At 35.9% G+C, this 17622-nt stretch overlaps 1 protein-coding gene across 3 annotated transcripts in view; it reads right to left on the bottom strand.

Moving 5' to 3' along the window:
* Window positions 1-17622, bottom strand: part of GOLGA4 (golgin A4) — a 91589-nt gene that overhangs the window by 32911 nt on the left and 41056 nt on the right. For all 3 annotated transcript variants that reach the window (XM_045856517.1, XM_045856519.1, XM_045856518.1), the window contains 3 exons: window positions 6148-6326; window positions 3863-3991; window positions 980-1135 (listed from right to left, as the gene is read on the bottom strand). In XM_045856517.1, coding sequence (XP_045712473.1) covers window positions 980-1135; window positions 3863-3991; window positions 6148-6326 — 464 coding nt within the window. The remainder of the gene's footprint in view (window positions 1-979; window positions 1136-3862; window positions 3992-6147; window positions 6327-17622) is intronic.

Genomic DNA, 17622 nt, shown 5'->3' on the forward strand with positions numbered 1-17622 from the left:
TAATAGTATCCTATTACTTTCATAATTTAATTTTGGAAGATAAATAATGTAACTGATTTCTTGACTCCAAAAATTATTATTCAGAAAATAATTTACAAAAACAAACAAAAGGAACTTACACAAATCTGACCAAAGATTACTATTATCCCATGAAAATATCAATGTTGACTCTGAAGGAAAAAGGCTGTCAGAGCTACAGAATGTCAGAGCAGGTCTTAAGGAATTACCAAATCCAATCTCTTTGTTAAACAGGTGAGAAAATTAATTTACAAAGCTAGTATTGGAAGATCTAGGACTGAACACCTAGTCCCCTCCACCATGCCATCTTATGTAAATGATGGAAATGGGAAAATAAAGCAGCTTGGAACTATAGGTAAAAAGCATGACTGTTTCACTGTCTAAATCAGAACAAAAAGACTAAATAAATGACATCAGTCAGTTTATTCAAAATAGGGTGTACATTTCATATACTTCTGAGGGAAGGGCCAGGGGCCTTAAAAATGTACACACTGAGACATATATACCGACGTTTTTTATAGGACTATGTTTAATATGGGAAAATTGGGAAAAACTTAAACCTACCTGAACTGTGATACAGAGAATAAACTATGTCCAGGACCTGACATGAGATGAAGGGGGACAGGCAGGAAGGTACCAGGGCAAGGGCTGCCCACAAAGTGAGGCCACTTGCTAAAGGTCAGGGTCGGTAAGCGATGCAGCGGAGAGGCCACAGAGCCCAGGTGCAAAGAATCAGCGTGAGTGGCTGACAGACACACGGCCAGCTGGAGGCAGAGTCAGGAGCAGCCTGCAGCAAACACCAGACCACTGTCAGGAATCGCTGTTACTATCAAAAATGAAGTGCACAGGTACGTAAATCTAAGCCAGTAGCACAAAAGCTTCTCTACAACTGGAGAGAAAACATAGTTTTCATATTCAAACAATTTCACAGCTCTGGAGCCTGAATACCACATGAACTTACAGTTCTGTAAGCCTCTGCTTCTTGCTGAGCGTCCCGAAGTTTATTTTCACTCTCTGTGAGGATTGCTTTTTTCTGCAACTCTAACTCTTCCAGGGCCAGAGATTCTTGCTGTTCTTTTTCTTGGGAGATCTTCAAATATTCTGATTGACATTTTTCCTGTGCCAACAACAATACCACCTTAGACCCACATACATCTTCAGCATTCCCAAAGCACTTGCACAGAAATCACACATTCCACTGATCGGCTCACCAGTCCTGTAAGGCAGGCACACTACCATCACCTCTCTCTTCCCACACCGGAGTCCAAAGAAGCAAGGCACTGTGGCTTTTACAGTGTGGTCTGGCCAATATTTGCCACAATTACTATTGATATGAAAACTCCTGTTCCAGTGACCCCACTACATCTGCTATTTTTCCACTACGTAAAACGCTTCAGAAAACGCTGCTGAAAGTGACAGGTCACACAACTGCTACTACCTCTTCTCTGCACTCCAGAGTTTTCTTTTTAAACTCTAGGTGGAGAAACTAGATTATAAGCTTTTATAATTTGTGAGAAACACCTCATTGTAATAGGGAGCCCCACATGGAAAACCAGTCAAAATCAGAGGATTACATATGAATACATGGATTAGATCCATAAAATACTACAAAATCCAACAACTTCAAAAGCCTACATAACTCCTTCCAGACAATCTGGGCTCTTTCACCATCCCATCAATCCTGAGAAGCTTCTTCTTTGGTGCCCTTATTAGCTATCATTCACCATCTGAAATGAGAAGCTCTAGAGAGCACCTATAACACTTACCGGCTTTGGACTCTTAATTAAGTATACCTATCCATACCTGACGCTGAGGGCTGTGCTACCAGCAACACTATTTTCAGTTCACCACACCCTGGGGAAGCATATCGCTTTAAGAAGATGTTGTACCATACTATAAATAGATTGATAAGAAAATATTCATTTCTAATCAATTTTAAACATACTATACTATTTAATGTAAACTGTATTTTAAATGCAAGTCTATGTGCCCATAAAAGTGAAAGAGGAAGTTTTAATAGTCTGTTGAATTTTGACTCAACTAGAAGCTGACTTCTTTAAGAAACCAGGTGGAACAGGGGATGGACGAGGACAGTGGCACGTGTGCACACTGTGTGCTCTTCAAGTGTCTGTGACCTGCTCTCTCTATTCAGAGTATGCCTCAATGTATCAGTGCCTACAGCACAGTTCAAGGCTCAGTGTCCCCAAAAGCCAACTACACTGGCATGAAAATGCACAGTTCTTATGACAAGAGTTTTTAGCATCATTCCTTTTAGCTTCATTTTTGTCCCGCTGTGTTGCTTCATTTCTATGCCACTATTTTCCCTCTTTTACCCAGCCCTCCAACCCCCTCCCTTCTGGCAGCTATCAGTCTGAGCTGTGTCTATGAGTCTGTTTCTATTTTGTTTCTTTGTTTTGCTCTTAAGATTCCACGTATAAGTGAACCCACATGGTATTGTATTTGCCTGACTTATTTTACTCAGCACAATACCCTCTAGGTCCATCCATGCTGTTGCAAATGTTAAGACTTCATTCTTTTTTATGGCCGAGTAATATTCTACTGTATACATGGACCACCACTTTTAATCCATTTGTCTACTGACGGGCACTTGGGCTGCTTCCATACCTTGGCTATTGTCAAGAACACTGCAATAAACATAGGGGTGCCTATATTCTTTCAAATTAGTGTTTTAGGTTTCTTTAGATATATATACCCAAAAGTGAAATTGCTGAGTCATAAGGCAGCGCCATATTTAATTTTTTTAAGATATACCATACTGTTTTTTATAGTATCTATGTCCCTATTTTAATTTTATGCTGTCCTGTTATAATTTAAGTATTCTTATAAACAAAATACTTTCTGGACCAACAAAGAATATAAATATGTACCCGTAAATATGTACATTTCATGACCACAGACTAAACCCCTAACTTCAGCCAACATTACTATCAATCCATGTGCCTGTTTGCCCCACGGAGATCAGAGAGAGGGCTCTGACTCAGTTCAAGAATAACTGCTGCTGGGAATTTTCGGAGGCCTAAATCCAAACGACAGTGGGGAAAAAAGGGTATATATGTAAAATAAAGGAGATTAAAGTTATGAATACTGTTTCTCATTCCTTTGCACTGAAAGCATTTTTAAATTATGTGTATCATCTTACGCACAATAACTTCATATAAAAACAAACCAAATTTTTGGCATTAACACTTTTCTTATGATAACTTACATAAAAGGCTTTCACAATTTTAAAAAATGTTTTTTGTTTTAAACTTTCAAATTATACTACTCTAAAAATCTTTTTGCTTCCAGTTAATGATTTGGTTAGTTCAGTCAGTTGTTTTTTATTTTACTTTATTTATTAAACATCATATGGACTGAAAGTTACTAGTGAAATTATTCTACTTAAAATGAAAAGTACTTGGTCATTTTCATTTTTTCTTCTTTAAAATGCATTTTAGACAAAAATGTCTAAGTCTTGAGCTCTGCTACATTCAGTCTGGTGAGATTTTAGACTTCTTCCTGAATTATGCAGTCACTAGTTCATTCACAGCTTCAATTAACCTATCTTCTCCTTTCCTTCTCCCTAGTCACAGCCCACTGCCTGGGTGAGAAAGATGATTTACAAACTGGTTAACGAAATCTTGTTAGATCAGTGAATGTAATTTTCACACAATACTAAGTTAATGAGCTCTGACAGCCTCTTTTCTGCCTACATCCTATCCCTTCTTAACTCAAAGGTCAAGGCTGCCAGTGGTCCGACCTCAAGGTGGGAGCCAGGGGAGTGGAGATAACAACTTTATAACACTGAAAGTTTACCTACAGCAAAAACAAAATAAATACTTACAACAGCTACTTTCATTTGCTCCTGAAACTCCCTTTCTTGGGTCTGAAACTTCTTGGTCAGCTCTTGCTCTTTGCTGGCCAATTTTTCTTCATGAAGCTTCTGTAGTTTAGCAATTTGTTCTGAGGATTTCTGAAAATCAGCCAGATAGTTAAAGTGAAACACCCAGAATAAAATATGTAGTACTACAACCAAATAATACTTTGTTATGGTTTAATTAACAAGCTATAGCTTTTTAGGAGGAAAAATCAGAACATATTTCCCACATAAATCAAGAGTCACTGAAGTCTTGATGGTTAAAAGAGAAACCGGTATTGCTCCTCATTGGAGACAGGGAGACCTGCTGCAGCAGTCAGTCCCGTGGGGCTGAAGCCCTTTCTGCATCTTGCAGGGATTCCTCACCAATCAGGACTGGGAAGCACCGTAGGGGAAATAGAGATGCTCTTAGAGAGGACACTCCACTTTGGGGTCAAGCTGCCCAGGCTGCACCGATCTAATTATGCCTGGCTTTCTGCACATGTACTATTTATTTAAAGAATTACTGACTTTGTTCTACCTCTGACAGGAAGGCTTGATTTTATAAAAATGTCAAGTCTCCCTAAATAAATCTAAAAATTTAATATAAATATACTGTATTTTCAGACCATAAGACACACCTAGGTTTTAAAGGAAAATAGGAAAAAAAATGTTGAAGCAAAAAATGTGGTAAAATCTTTAATAACATAAATAACATAACATTTCACCAATGTAAATGTAAATAGAACTCAATAGCAGCATTAACAACCATTATTCCTCCCAAATGGAGGTGGGTGTCTTACAGTTGAAAATACGATAATCAAGTAAAGCTACCAACAAACTGGGAATGGGGGGGCAGTTCACTAGACAAAATAAACATGCAAGAATAGCCAATACTCTTCTAAAAAATAAGATTATCACATAGTAGAGCATATTATAAAACTTAGAGTAATTGTAACAGTGTAATACCAGCACATGGCCAGGAAAAGCAGTGGAATAGCACAGAGAATCCAAAAAAAAACCATATGTAGCTTTATACTAATTCACTATGTAATAAAGATAGCATGTCATTTCAGAGGGAAAACATGGATTATTTTTTAAATGATTTGGAAACTACTTGGTAGTCATCTGGAAAAAATTAGAGTTGGCTCCCCCCTCACTCCTTACACTAAATAAATTCCAGTTGGAGCAAAGATTTAACCATAGAAAATAAAAGCATATAAGTGCCAGAAAAAAAAACACAGAATTTTAAAAAATGTTTTCAAGTGAGAATGTATTTTTAAAGAACAAAATTCTAAAGAGCATTTTAAAAAAAGAAAAATTTCTGCACAGAAACAAACAAACAAACAACATAAAAAAGTCAGTGAGTAACAAACAAGAGAAAATTATTTGGATAAAAGCATCTTATATCTGAAGAGGTAATTCCTACCATAAGTAAAGAGTTTCCACAAATCAGTAAGAAAAAGATCAAGAGCCCAATAGGAAAATGAGTCAAGAACTTGACCAGGTAACTCAAAAAGAAAAACAAAATATTTTTTAAACATATAAAAATGTTTTTCATGCTGGTAATATATATATATGAACATTAATACTACAATGATGTCATTTTTCTAACTGATGAGCTTGCAAAGATTTAAAAAAAGTTAGGCAGCACCGTGTCTGTGAAGCAGGGAACACATTCTAACGCGCTGCTGCGAGAATGTAAACTGTCCTCCATAGGGTTTGTAGCAACTCTGCAATAATTAAAAATACACACAAATCTTTGCCTTAATAATATTCCAATTCTAGGAATCTGTGAGCATATATGATAAGGATACTCATCATTTGCAGTAATGAAAAATGACATAAATATCCACTGGTAGAAGAGTGATTAAATTATCAGGCATTTATACACTGAAATCCTGAACAGTCTTTAAAACAAACAGCGTCATTATAATTACCGATGATAAGGAACAATCTCCAAGACAGATTATTAAGTGAAAAAGGAAAATACAGAACAGTATCTATAACATGCTATCTTTTGTATTAAAATTTTAAAAAAGGATTTTAAGACATAAAAGAGAAATCATATGCACAGACCATCTCTGGGAAGTATATCCAAAGAGATTTAAGTTCTTTCCCCTATCAAATTGCTTTTTTTCCTATACCCTGAATATCGTGAAATGATTATGGTCTAAAATACAAAGTAACTCTTCTTCATGGTCAAAGATTGTCAAAAAATAAGACAAGTTTTAAAACGACTGTAACTCATTTCAGTTGAAGATTAGTCTTACTTTCTTTACATCGACGACCTCCTGTTTCACCCGACTTAACTCCTGCTGAAGACTGACGCGCTCCTCCTCACTCGTTTTCTCCATGGCTTTTATTTGTTCATCCATCTCTGCCTTCATTTTCCTCCGTGATTCTTCTGCTTTCTGGGCTGTACTCAAGGCTTTTTCAAGTTCCTCAAAAGCTATAATGAAAGCAGCAGAAAACAAGTATCTCAAGAAATACTATCATTGAGCTTAAGTGTTTTACATTCAATTTGCGGAAACTAAGAGCAGCAGTAGCAGGACAGGTTAAAAAACTCGTCAGTGTTTTAAGCCAGGAGATATTTGAGTGGTTCTACAAAGCTGCAAGAAATGTTCAGTCACTGAAACCAATCTGTCACTGAGTTCTGGATTAAGATCTTACAGTTGCTTATATGAACTTAAGCTCAGAAGTTTGAAACAAATATATCAGTAATGGTTCCCTATTCCACCCACAAGTGACCTTATGGATAGCAAACTCAAAGAAATAAAAACATGTACCTACTTCTGAACTATATAATTATAATTGATTTCTTGTTTGCTATGCAGTTCTTATCTATTATCAAGAATCATCTGCCCTGGTTGGTGTGGCTCAGTGGACTGAACGCCAGCCTGCAAACTGGAAGGTCACTGGTTTGATTCCTGGCCAAGGCACATGCCTGGGTAGTGGGCCAGGTCACCCACTGGGGACCTATGAGAGGTAACCAATCAATGTTTCTCTTGCACATCAATGTTTCTTTTCCTCTTTTTCCTTCCCTTCCTCTCTCTCTAAAGAATAAATTAAAAAAAAGAATTAGGTACTATTATACATTGCCTGAAACATTTTTAAGAATGGAAAAATTACTCTTTGACTAATCTTATTTTTATTTTTTTACTGATTGATTTGGGGAGGGGCAAGAGGGAGAGAGAGAAAGAAACACACTTTGTTATTTATGCATTCATTGGTTGATTCTTGCCTGTGCCCTGACCAGAGATAGAACCCGCAATCTTGGAGTATCAGTACAATACTCTAACCAACTAAGCTACCCCACCAGGACTTGACTAATCTTATTTTTAGAAAGCTGTTAACCACATAATAAAAGAACAGAGCTTTTTAATTTTTTTAACATGCACTGGCCGAATCACACAATTAAATAATGTATTTTAAAATGAAACCTACTTCCTGTGTAAGCTTCAACTAGGGCCATTAACTACAAACTTTACCTCATTCAACAGTGTATAGAAAAGTTTTAGTAGCAGGGAGTTCTTAGGTGAAATAAGAATTCAGGGACTGCAAAAATAAACATCTAGCCTAGAGTATTATTATCGTTACGGAGGCCAAACAGCTCACCCAGCAACAAACAAAATCAGATGGGTTGGGGGAAACATCTGGGTAACCCAGAATCCAAAATATGTGCACATGTATGTTTGTTTATGTGTGTCCACATGCACTGATATGTTTGTATGTGTGCACTGTACATGTGTGTCTGCATCCATACACTCTCACTCTACTGTCATATGATAACCCGTGAACACCCTATTGCTATTACCACCCTACATTATTTCCTCTGGTCCTCACAGAAAGGACACGTCCAACTTCTCCTTCTGTAGAGGTGGACTATAAATAAAACACCAATGATCAAGATGGGTTTTTAATCCTATCAAGAAATATGTGTCGAGGAGACGGTTCATTGACATATGTGTGGTATTTTCACTCCCAGTGGTATAAGAAATGTGTGACTTTAACCTATGGCATCTCAGGAAAAAAGCCCTGTTATTAACCACACCATGGCTTAACAGACAGTGGTTTAAGCACAGAAATGTCACACCTGAAGACAAAAACTGTTCAAAAGCACTCTCTTAACCGCAAACTGCATGACTACAGAAAAAGGTCAAAGAAAGGTTGAAATCTAACAATTGGGAAACAACTTAATTCACATTTAAACAAAAACTTCCCCAGGCAACCATGTATCTTTGATATATTGGGTTGGCTAAAAAGTTCATTTAGTTTTTTCCCATGGCTCCAGTGGTCCTGACTTGCCTTTAACTTCATTCGAAACAATTCTGTCAGACTCTATTGTGACAACTGTCGTGTCTGCATGCATTTAAAAAAACACACATCAAAACTGGTGAATTTTGTGCAGCCATTTCAATATTGAAAATTGAAGACACGCAACATTTTCAGTATGTTATGCTTTGTTATTTCAAGAAATGTAAAAATGTAACTGAAATGCAAAAGAAGATTTGTATATTCTATGAGAAGGTGCTGTGACTGACAGAACATGTCAGAAGTTGTTTGTGAAGTTTCCTGGTATATTGACATTTTGGCCAAATAATTCTTTGCTGTAGGGCTGTCTTGTGCAATGGAAGATGTTTAGCAGTACCCCCGGCCTCTACCCACTAGAAGCCAATAGTGGGAAATAGCTGACTTCCTCAAAATATTAAGATCAATAAAGTTACTGGTGAAATGAAAAATGTGTCTTTTATTTTACAGAAAAAATCTAAATGGACTTTTTGGTCAACCCAATAAAAAGATATCTATCTGATTTACTCATTTTATATGCCCAAAGCATAAAATTAGTGCTCAAATATGCTCTAAATTTCAAAAGAACATGCATTGGCTGAATTTTTTTTTTTTTTTTACAGATTCTTATACTAGCTTTACTGGTATTTGCAACCAGTAAAATACCAAAATGCTAATTCTTAAGTGTAAATATGTTGGGAAATAAAATATTTCAAGGAAAATGTTGTCTTTGTTTTATTTAGATATTTCTTTATTATAAATTTTCATGTTGAGCATAAAGGAATATCTCTTACTTCTAACAAGAAATTTAGTTTCCTAATTTCTTAAAAATCAAGTACAGTGATCAACTGTGGGCAGGAGATTATGTAAGGGCGCTCACTGCTTAGTTTGTGCCAAAGGTTTAAACGTGGGAAAGGAAAGAATGGAGAAAGGAATGACAATACTTTTTAATGCTTGGATGTCTTCAGCATCTTCACATTACTATTTTGTTCGGCGTGTAAAACTGTGTCTTAGCATTTCTAAGTACTTCACAGAAATATCTTAAATCAGGCTCTGGAGAACCCGAAAATACTTTTAATAAGCTTTCAGCAAAGTAGAGTTTTACATGAAAAGCTTCTGTCAAGCAAAATAAAATAAAACTGTATACAGTCAATACCAAGTGAATTTTCCTTGTTGTCATTTTTAAAATTCTAGAATGTAGTACAGTATAAAAATAGATGTAGCTCTCATTTTTTTTCAAACAAAAAAATCCATGCCGACACTAAGTTCCTATTTAGATATAATTTTCCAATAATTAAGTTTTCTAACCACACTCAGTAAATTTTCAAATATTCTTCTGCATTACATTTTAATTTTAGTGTTTACTCCATGAAGTTTTCCTAAGTCAATCTGATTATCCCTTATAATAATTAAGTTAGAATAGATCTGGTTCCACAGTTCTCTTCGTCTGACTTTAGTCTTCTCTTCCACTTTCTGCTACCAAGTCAGAGAGCCATATGACTTTATACCTAGAAACCTTTTAATTCAATGTTCTCATTCAAAAGGAAGAACTGAGGCATCCCAATTTTTTTCCTCAGATGATATATATAGGAACGATGGTAAAACTTTAAATGGAATTTAAGGAACAACCCTTACCTTGCATTGTTTTTAAGAACTAAGAGTGCTGACATTGATCAAGCTCCGGTGAGCAGTAATACATCTTACTAAACCAGAATTTATGAGCCTTACAATCACTGATGGCTTCTAACTCAACAAAGTGTAGCATGTTATACCTCTGACAGACATTCAAAAACTCAACTGCTTTCCATTTCCATCCTGCTTTACAAAAATGTTAAGTACAAAAAAAAGGCATTAGAACACATTGCATATATCCACATATAGAAAACATATTTCAAACCCATTCAGGAAGTCTGTCTCCAATGAGTCCCATTTCAGTGCTGAAGGGGGATGCAATGAGAGCTCACTTACTAACCAGAAACGTCTCACTTTCTGATGTTGCAGCCACAGACACAGTCAAGTGGTGTCCAAAATGAAACTATGCTAGGATTTCAATGCGAGTACTGAAGAAATATGTTCCGAATGCCTGCATAATTTATTTTGCAATTACCAACAAAGGGTAAGTGAGTGGGGAGAACAAAAGCGTGCATCAGCCACAGCTGACAAGTCTTCTGCCAACATGCAAGAGTGCACGGTAAAACCACGGTCACAGCACACGTAGTGGGGAGGCTAAGCACAAACTGCCGCCAGATGTTGCAAGAACACACTGTGTTCTTCCAAAGCAAAATTCAATGTATCTCAGGCAATTTTTATTAAATTATAAAAAAACTTTGAAAATATTTCTAGGCAAAAACTTAATGAACCTTAAAAATGTAAAATGTGGAGGACGCCTTTTATTGCTAGCTCCTCGCTTTCCACTTTGGATGAGGGTCATTCATCTCTTTGGGAATTATAAAATGGACAAATGCTCACTGTTAAGAGTTAAATGAGAAAGGTTGGCAAAAGCTCAAGAATCCAACTATTCATTTATGACATATTTACTGGATGTTTGTCATCTGCCAAGCATATAGGGCAGGTGCTGGGTGACATACAGAAAATATTTCACACGCACACATACACAACAGTTTAAGTAGTAAGATGGGGAGAAAAACAAGAACTAATTCTTAGGTAAAGGTAGGAGAATGTGGCATTTGCTTTTGCCACTTCACCACCTTTTCCAGTCTTCATCCTCAGTGTCCCTACTAACCGTGTAACAAATGCCAGAGTTCTGAGAGTGTAGGTAGCATAACAGCTGTGTTGCACTGTTCAAGAGGACACGGTACTATAATGGTAACAAGACCCACTCTTCCTCCCACTACAGAGAATAAACAAACATGTAGAAATGTGGAAGGTCTCTCAATTAACTGTTGATCTTAAGAAGCTGGCTAAGAACGTCAAGAAATGAATAAGTAAGCTAGTGCCTAAGTCTTTATTCCAGGAAAAAAAAAGCTGCTAACATGCATGTGATATTAAACTAAATAAAAACAAGAAACACACAGGACTTCCAGCCAAGACAGAAGTGTAGGTAGATATATTTTGCTTTCTCACACAACCAAAAGGACAACAACCAATTTAACAACCAAAAACAACCAGAACTTCCAGAAAACCAGGATGATCACAGAAATGGTTGAGTATGGTCACAAAATAGAGGAAGAAGTGAAGGCTATACAAAGTAAAGTAAATAAAAATACACAGGGAACAAACAGTGAAGGGAAGGAAACTGGTACTCAAATCAATGACTGGGAACAGAAAGAAGAAATAAACATTCAACTGGAACAGAATGAAGAAAGGAGAATTCAAAAACATGAGGAGAGGCTTAGAAACCTCTGATACAACTTTAAATGTTCCAATATCCAAATCCTGGAATGCCAGAAGGAGAAGAGGAAGAACAAGAAATTGAAAACTTATCTGAAAAAATAATGAAGGAGAACTCCCCCAAGCTGGTGAAAGAACTAGACATGCAAGTCTAGGAAGCTCAGACAGTCCCAAAGAAACTGGACCCAAAGAGGAACACACCAAAATACATCATAATTAAATTACCCAAGATCAAAGATAAGAAAAGAATCTTAAAAGCAGCAGGAGAAACAGAGACAGTTACCTACAAAGGAGTTCCCATAAGACTATCAGCTGATTTCTCAAAAGAACCTTGCAGGCAAGAAGGGGCTGGAAAGAAGTATTCCAAGTCATGAAAGGCAAGGACCTACATCCAAGGTTGCTCCATCCAGCAAAGCTTTCATTTAGAATGGAAGGGCAGATAAAGTGCTTCCCAGATAAGGTCAAGTTGAAGGAGTTCATCATCACCAAGCCCTTATTATATGAAATGTGAAAGGGACTTATCTAAGAAAAAGAAGACCAAAACTATGAACAGTAAAATGACAACAAATTCTTAAGTATCAACAACTGAACCTAAAAAAACAAAGGCAAAAACAAACTAAGCAAACAACTAGAACAGGAACAGAATCATAGAAATGCAGACCACAGGGAGGGTTATCAGTGGGGAGCGGGACAGGAAAGAATGGGAGAAAAGGTACAGGGAATAAGCATAAATGGGAGGTACAAAATAGACAGAGGGAGGTTAAGAACAGAATAAGAAATGGAGAAGCCTAAGAACTTATATGTATAACCCATGGACATGAACTTGGTGGGTGGAGAATGCTGAAGGGAAAGGGGGGATGCAAGGCAGAGGGGGATAAAGGGTAAGAAAAAAATGGGACAACTGTAATAGCATAATCAATAAAATATACTTAAAAACACACAGGCAATACAATAAAATGAATAAAGTGCAAATTAACAGAAAAAGCAACAAAAAGAATTTTTATCACAACTCCTACCCAATCATCAAGCCTCACTTGTGAGTAAAAGCAAAAGTCTAGGGTGGCAGTTTTCAAAGTGTGGTACAAAGATCCTTGGGTCCTGAGACCCTTTCAGAGGGCATATAAGGTCTCCCCTTTTCCAAATACCTACTACATGAGGGGGATCTGCTCATGTATTTCAACTAAAATAACATATCACGACAGATTAAATGCAAAAACAGATATAAAGCCAGCTATCTTTCATTAAGCCCAACAATGAGGTGAGTTAAAATGTAAAACAAGGCCAGTCTTTATGGTTAATTTTGTTTTGGGAAATACAGGTAATTTTTGTAAAAGTATTTTTACAAAAAGAACTAACATGTAGTAGACATATAATTGTTATATTAAAATGAACTAAACAAATGTTTTTAAAATTTCTAATACAATAAATATCACTACACATAACCCACACAAACAAAAGCTCTTTGGAATTCTCAGTAAGTTTTAAGAGTGTAAAGAGGTCCCTAAGACCCAAAAATTTGAAAAACAACTCCTTTAGAGTTTAAATGAAAATAAAATAATCCTGCCACCCAGCGGCACAAACCAGACATTGCAATATTTATATATAAATTGGGAACTTCAAATATTTAATAAACATCAGATTTACAATGGGAATCTATTTCTTAAGCCACTGTCCAAAATATATAACAAGATTCATTTTGTAGATCAATTACGCTTTGACTTTTTTAAATGTATAGATCTATCCAAAATCTCATGCACTTTATATTAACCATATAAATGTACCTAATGAATACCTTAAAAACATCAGAACGACCTTAAAAATATTAAACTAAAGCTAAGTAAATTTAATTAAATTGAAGATATTCTTTTGTTTGCCAGTATTTCCCAGTAACAGTGACAGGCACATAAGTAAGTGCAGGGTGACAATGCCTATCTAAATATATGGATGATGTCCTGGCTGGCGTGGCTCAGCGGATGGAGCGCCAGCCTGCAAACTGAAAGGTCACCGGTTCAGTTCCCAGTCAAGGCACATGCCTGGCTGCAGGCTAGGTCCCCAGTTGGGGTGTGCGAGAGGCAACCAATCGATGTTTCTCACATCTATGTTTCTCTCCCTTTCTTTCTCCTTCCCATCTCCTCTCCATAAAAATAAATATGATCTTCTAAAAAAATAAAATGTAACCATCTCTTTAAATAAATAGACATATGGATGTATAGCTACTACTATAGAAATGTATCAAGCGCCTTACAAATACATGACTATTAAGTAAACAACCTATAATAAATGAAAACCTAGTTCCATTTAAAATAATACATTTTTTCCATCAGATATTCATTTAGTGCCAAAATAAGTACATACCAGGTAACATGGCAAACTTAAATTCTACTTTAATTCATACTTTTTTGCCTGAGAAACATGGAATTTTCTTTGTAAAGCTTATCCTAAGTACCCATGATAAGAAAATAAACAGCCCTTACCCCAGTCCTGTTCATACAAGGCTTGGGAAAGGCACCATGATTCACTTATTGGCATGTGTGGATGCACAAAAATAAGATGTTTTGTGAGACTTAAGACTCCAAGAAAACGTCATTACATAAATAACCAACAACTAACAAGGCACTAAAGTATACATGTGATTTTTGTTTATTATATAAATATGCATAAATCTGACGCATTTAAATATATAAACTCTATTTTAAAGGTCCTTCAAACTCAAATAAATATGCTCCACTGAATGTCTTGGGTATATCAAGCCTATACTAAACAAGTGAATAAAAAACTTATTTCCTGCACAAACACAACATGGCAATAAAAAGCAAAGAATGTTATAAGCTAATCTAAGTTTTCAAATGCAGCCAATTGTGTAAAACACATATCTTCAGCGAAGACAGGGTGCATGAAAGGGAAACAGACTTTACGAAAGACAGTGCACTCTGTGAACTTTCCTAATCCAAGCAGAGTTATTTTATCCATCTTGCATAACTGTAGGCAAGAACATTTTCAAGGAGGGGTGGTAGGTAACAGTGGTATAATTTCTCTTTTTATACTGGCTTTATTTAAATCACTAAAAGGTAACTAACAAAAAAGCAACTGGAAGTCTATGGGTAAAAATTTACCCTGAAAAAATTCAAATATGAAATAGGCTGTATCACAAAGTTGTTACAGTAGTATTATTCATAATAGCGGAAAGAGAAAATAATGTAGACACAGATCGACAGGGAAGTGGTTAAGTAAATGATGTACATGCATTCTGACACAGCCATTAAAATACGTTAGTACTTTAGCAACATGTAAAAGTACTCCTAATATAATACTAAATGGAGAAAAAAGGAGCATACAAAATTGTATAAATAATATGGTAAAATATTATTTACAGTAATATAAAAATAAGGATCAGGAAAAAGACTAACTGGAAGTGTATTGAAAAAACAGTAATTGCTTTCATTTTCTCTTTTTTCCAAATGTTTTTTGTAATATACTGTATTGATAACTAGCCAGCTACCCCAACCTCCTACCCTGGTTAAAACACACACACACACACACCAGCCAAGACCTAGTGTGAATATAAGTAGCACTGATATTCTGCACTGAAGCTGCACTGGAGAAATAATATTCTAGGCAATTAGTAAAAATTCTAGCACTTATAAAATACAGCACTATGCACTTATGCTAAATCACTACACTTCTCCAATTTTAAAAATCTGGTTACTTAAGAATGACTACCTGTTCTTAACTAACACCTAAAAAGGAATACTATCGACAGTTCTAGTAAAATGCTTACAATAAATATATCTATTATTTAATCCAATAAAAGAAATAATTTTAACACAACAAGAATGATATAATCAAAAACATTCCTAGCAAATACACTAGGAAGTCAAATAAGTACTACGGGTTGATGATATAATATCCTGAAGTAGGCATGTCAACATATTCACATAGTATTTTGTAATAAGAATTGTTCTTTTAATAATAATAAAGATTCAAATTTCCTTTGTCCTCCAACATATGGAAGGCATCACAGTTCATCTAGAAAAACTACAAAGGGCAGTGTAATAGTCTGTTTTCCACGAGTAGTGGGGAATGTAGTTGAACCAATTTTGACCTCCAGAATAAGTAAGCCAAAGAAATTAGTTATTTGTCTACTAATATCTACATGTCAAAAATTACTAAATACATCAGAGTTAAACTTTTTACAGTTGAAAATACATTGGGAGAGTTTGTATTCTTTGGTAATTATTTTATGTAGACACGTTTACTTCTAAAAATCTTAACAACCGCAAGCTTTAAAGATGTTAATGTTGCCTTCACATGGCCAGCTCTTATGTAATTAGATTTCGAATTTTAAGTCTAAGAGAAAGACAAATATTTAACACAGCAATTGAATTCTCCAAGAACCAGATGATGTTCACAAACTATTTATGGAAATTTGACTTCCTTTCAAAGACCTTTTCTTACTTTTAGTAGTAAGTTGGAGTTTTCCTGTCAACTGGCATATCCATTTCATAGTTGAACTGAGAACCATTTTATACTTGAACAGATTAGTTCAGACTCAAATGAGATGATTAGATGAAATGCAGTTTGTGTGCAAAACTAGTTTTCATAATATACTAAAAAGGCAGCATCTTCAATACGGAATCCAGTCTGTTACAACTTTCTATTACAGCCCTTAATAATTATGGCTAGAAGTAAAATTTTAAATATCTATAAAAGCACAAAGACTTTCCAAAGTGAATATATATTAAATAACTTTCTTAAATCTCTAAGTATTTATTAATTAATTTTTAATATTTTGACAGCACTATTAACAGAAGTTTCTTAATTTATAGGCTATCGATTATTTATAAAAATATTGTTTCATGAAAACCATATTTAAAAACAAAAATATCTGTCTTCTGAAGAAGCAACAGAAGGATGCCTATATTATTACAGTTGTCTAGAACAGTTACCTGGGAAATTTTTATCCTACATGTGAATTAACTACATTTTGTCTACCTTTTCATCATTTACCCCTTTCAACTTAATAATTATTCAAGGGTCCCTAGTTCCTGACAAGATACACCCCAATTTTAAAGGAAATTTAATCCCTTAACCAGCATTATTTTTTCTTAACTGGCTCCACTAGACCAAAGCAGTTCCAAAAATGGAAAGGTCTGATATGAGAAGCTGGAACCACACATCGGTCTCACTAACTGCTTTTCACTGAGAGCAAACCTGTTTAACAATGTCTCACAGCTCTCAAACTGCTTCCAGTAAGTCTTCAGAGATTACATCCTGAGAGATGTCCATTAATGTTCTCTGAAAGGAAATTTTCTTAGGTTTACCAGGAACAAATTCACTGAATAAATTCCCCAGCCACTTAACAAAATTGAAGGAGATGGGGAGATACTTATGAACACTTTTGGTGTCAGCCCAGCACCTCCCTCATCCACAGCCATTCCCCTCCTTAGACTTGACCATCTGGTTTCTACGTTTCTCAAACCACATCCTGGAAATCAACTCCTCACCAAGTTCAGATCTTTTCAAAGTCTTCTTCCTGTCTCCCTCATTTCTGGAAACACCTCTGATATTCCATCTAAAAGTATAACTTTCCCTAATTCTTATGGCTTCTTGGGTAACTTTTTTCATCGATTTCTCTCTGCCAAACTCAGTATTTCTCTGTTTAAGAGCACAGACTCGGGACTCAAAATGCCTGAATTCGAATCCTGACTATGCACTTACTCTGTGAATGTAGGCAAGCTACTTAACTTCTACGCTCTTAGGTTTTCTTACTTCTAAAGTGAGGATAACAATAGTACCTACTTCATAGGAACTGGGAATACAAGCGCACACACAAGTAAGTACAAGTGGAGCATTTAGAACAGAGCCTTGTGTAAAAGAACTAGGTGCCGGCCGTCAGCAGGAGCAGCAGCAGCAGTGCAAGCACGCTACTGCTGCCACCCCTGTCACTGCAGCTGTAAAACCGCATCTTTTAGAGAAATCCGCCCCCCCTACAGACTCAACCACAGGCTTCAATGTTAGGCTAATGACTCCTGAAAGATGCTCCATTTTCTTATTTCCAAATTTCTGCAAGTCAATTCCATTTGGGAAGCTTGTGATGGGCTCAAATT

This window comes from Phyllostomus hastatus, unplaced genomic scaffold, assembly GCF_019186645.2.
Source record: "Phyllostomus hastatus isolate PE091 unplaced genomic scaffold, TTU_PhHast_1.1 phas_scaffold_129, whole genome shotgun sequence".
Lineage (NCBI taxonomy): Eukaryota > Metazoa > Chordata > Mammalia > Chiroptera > Phyllostomidae > Phyllostomus > Phyllostomus hastatus.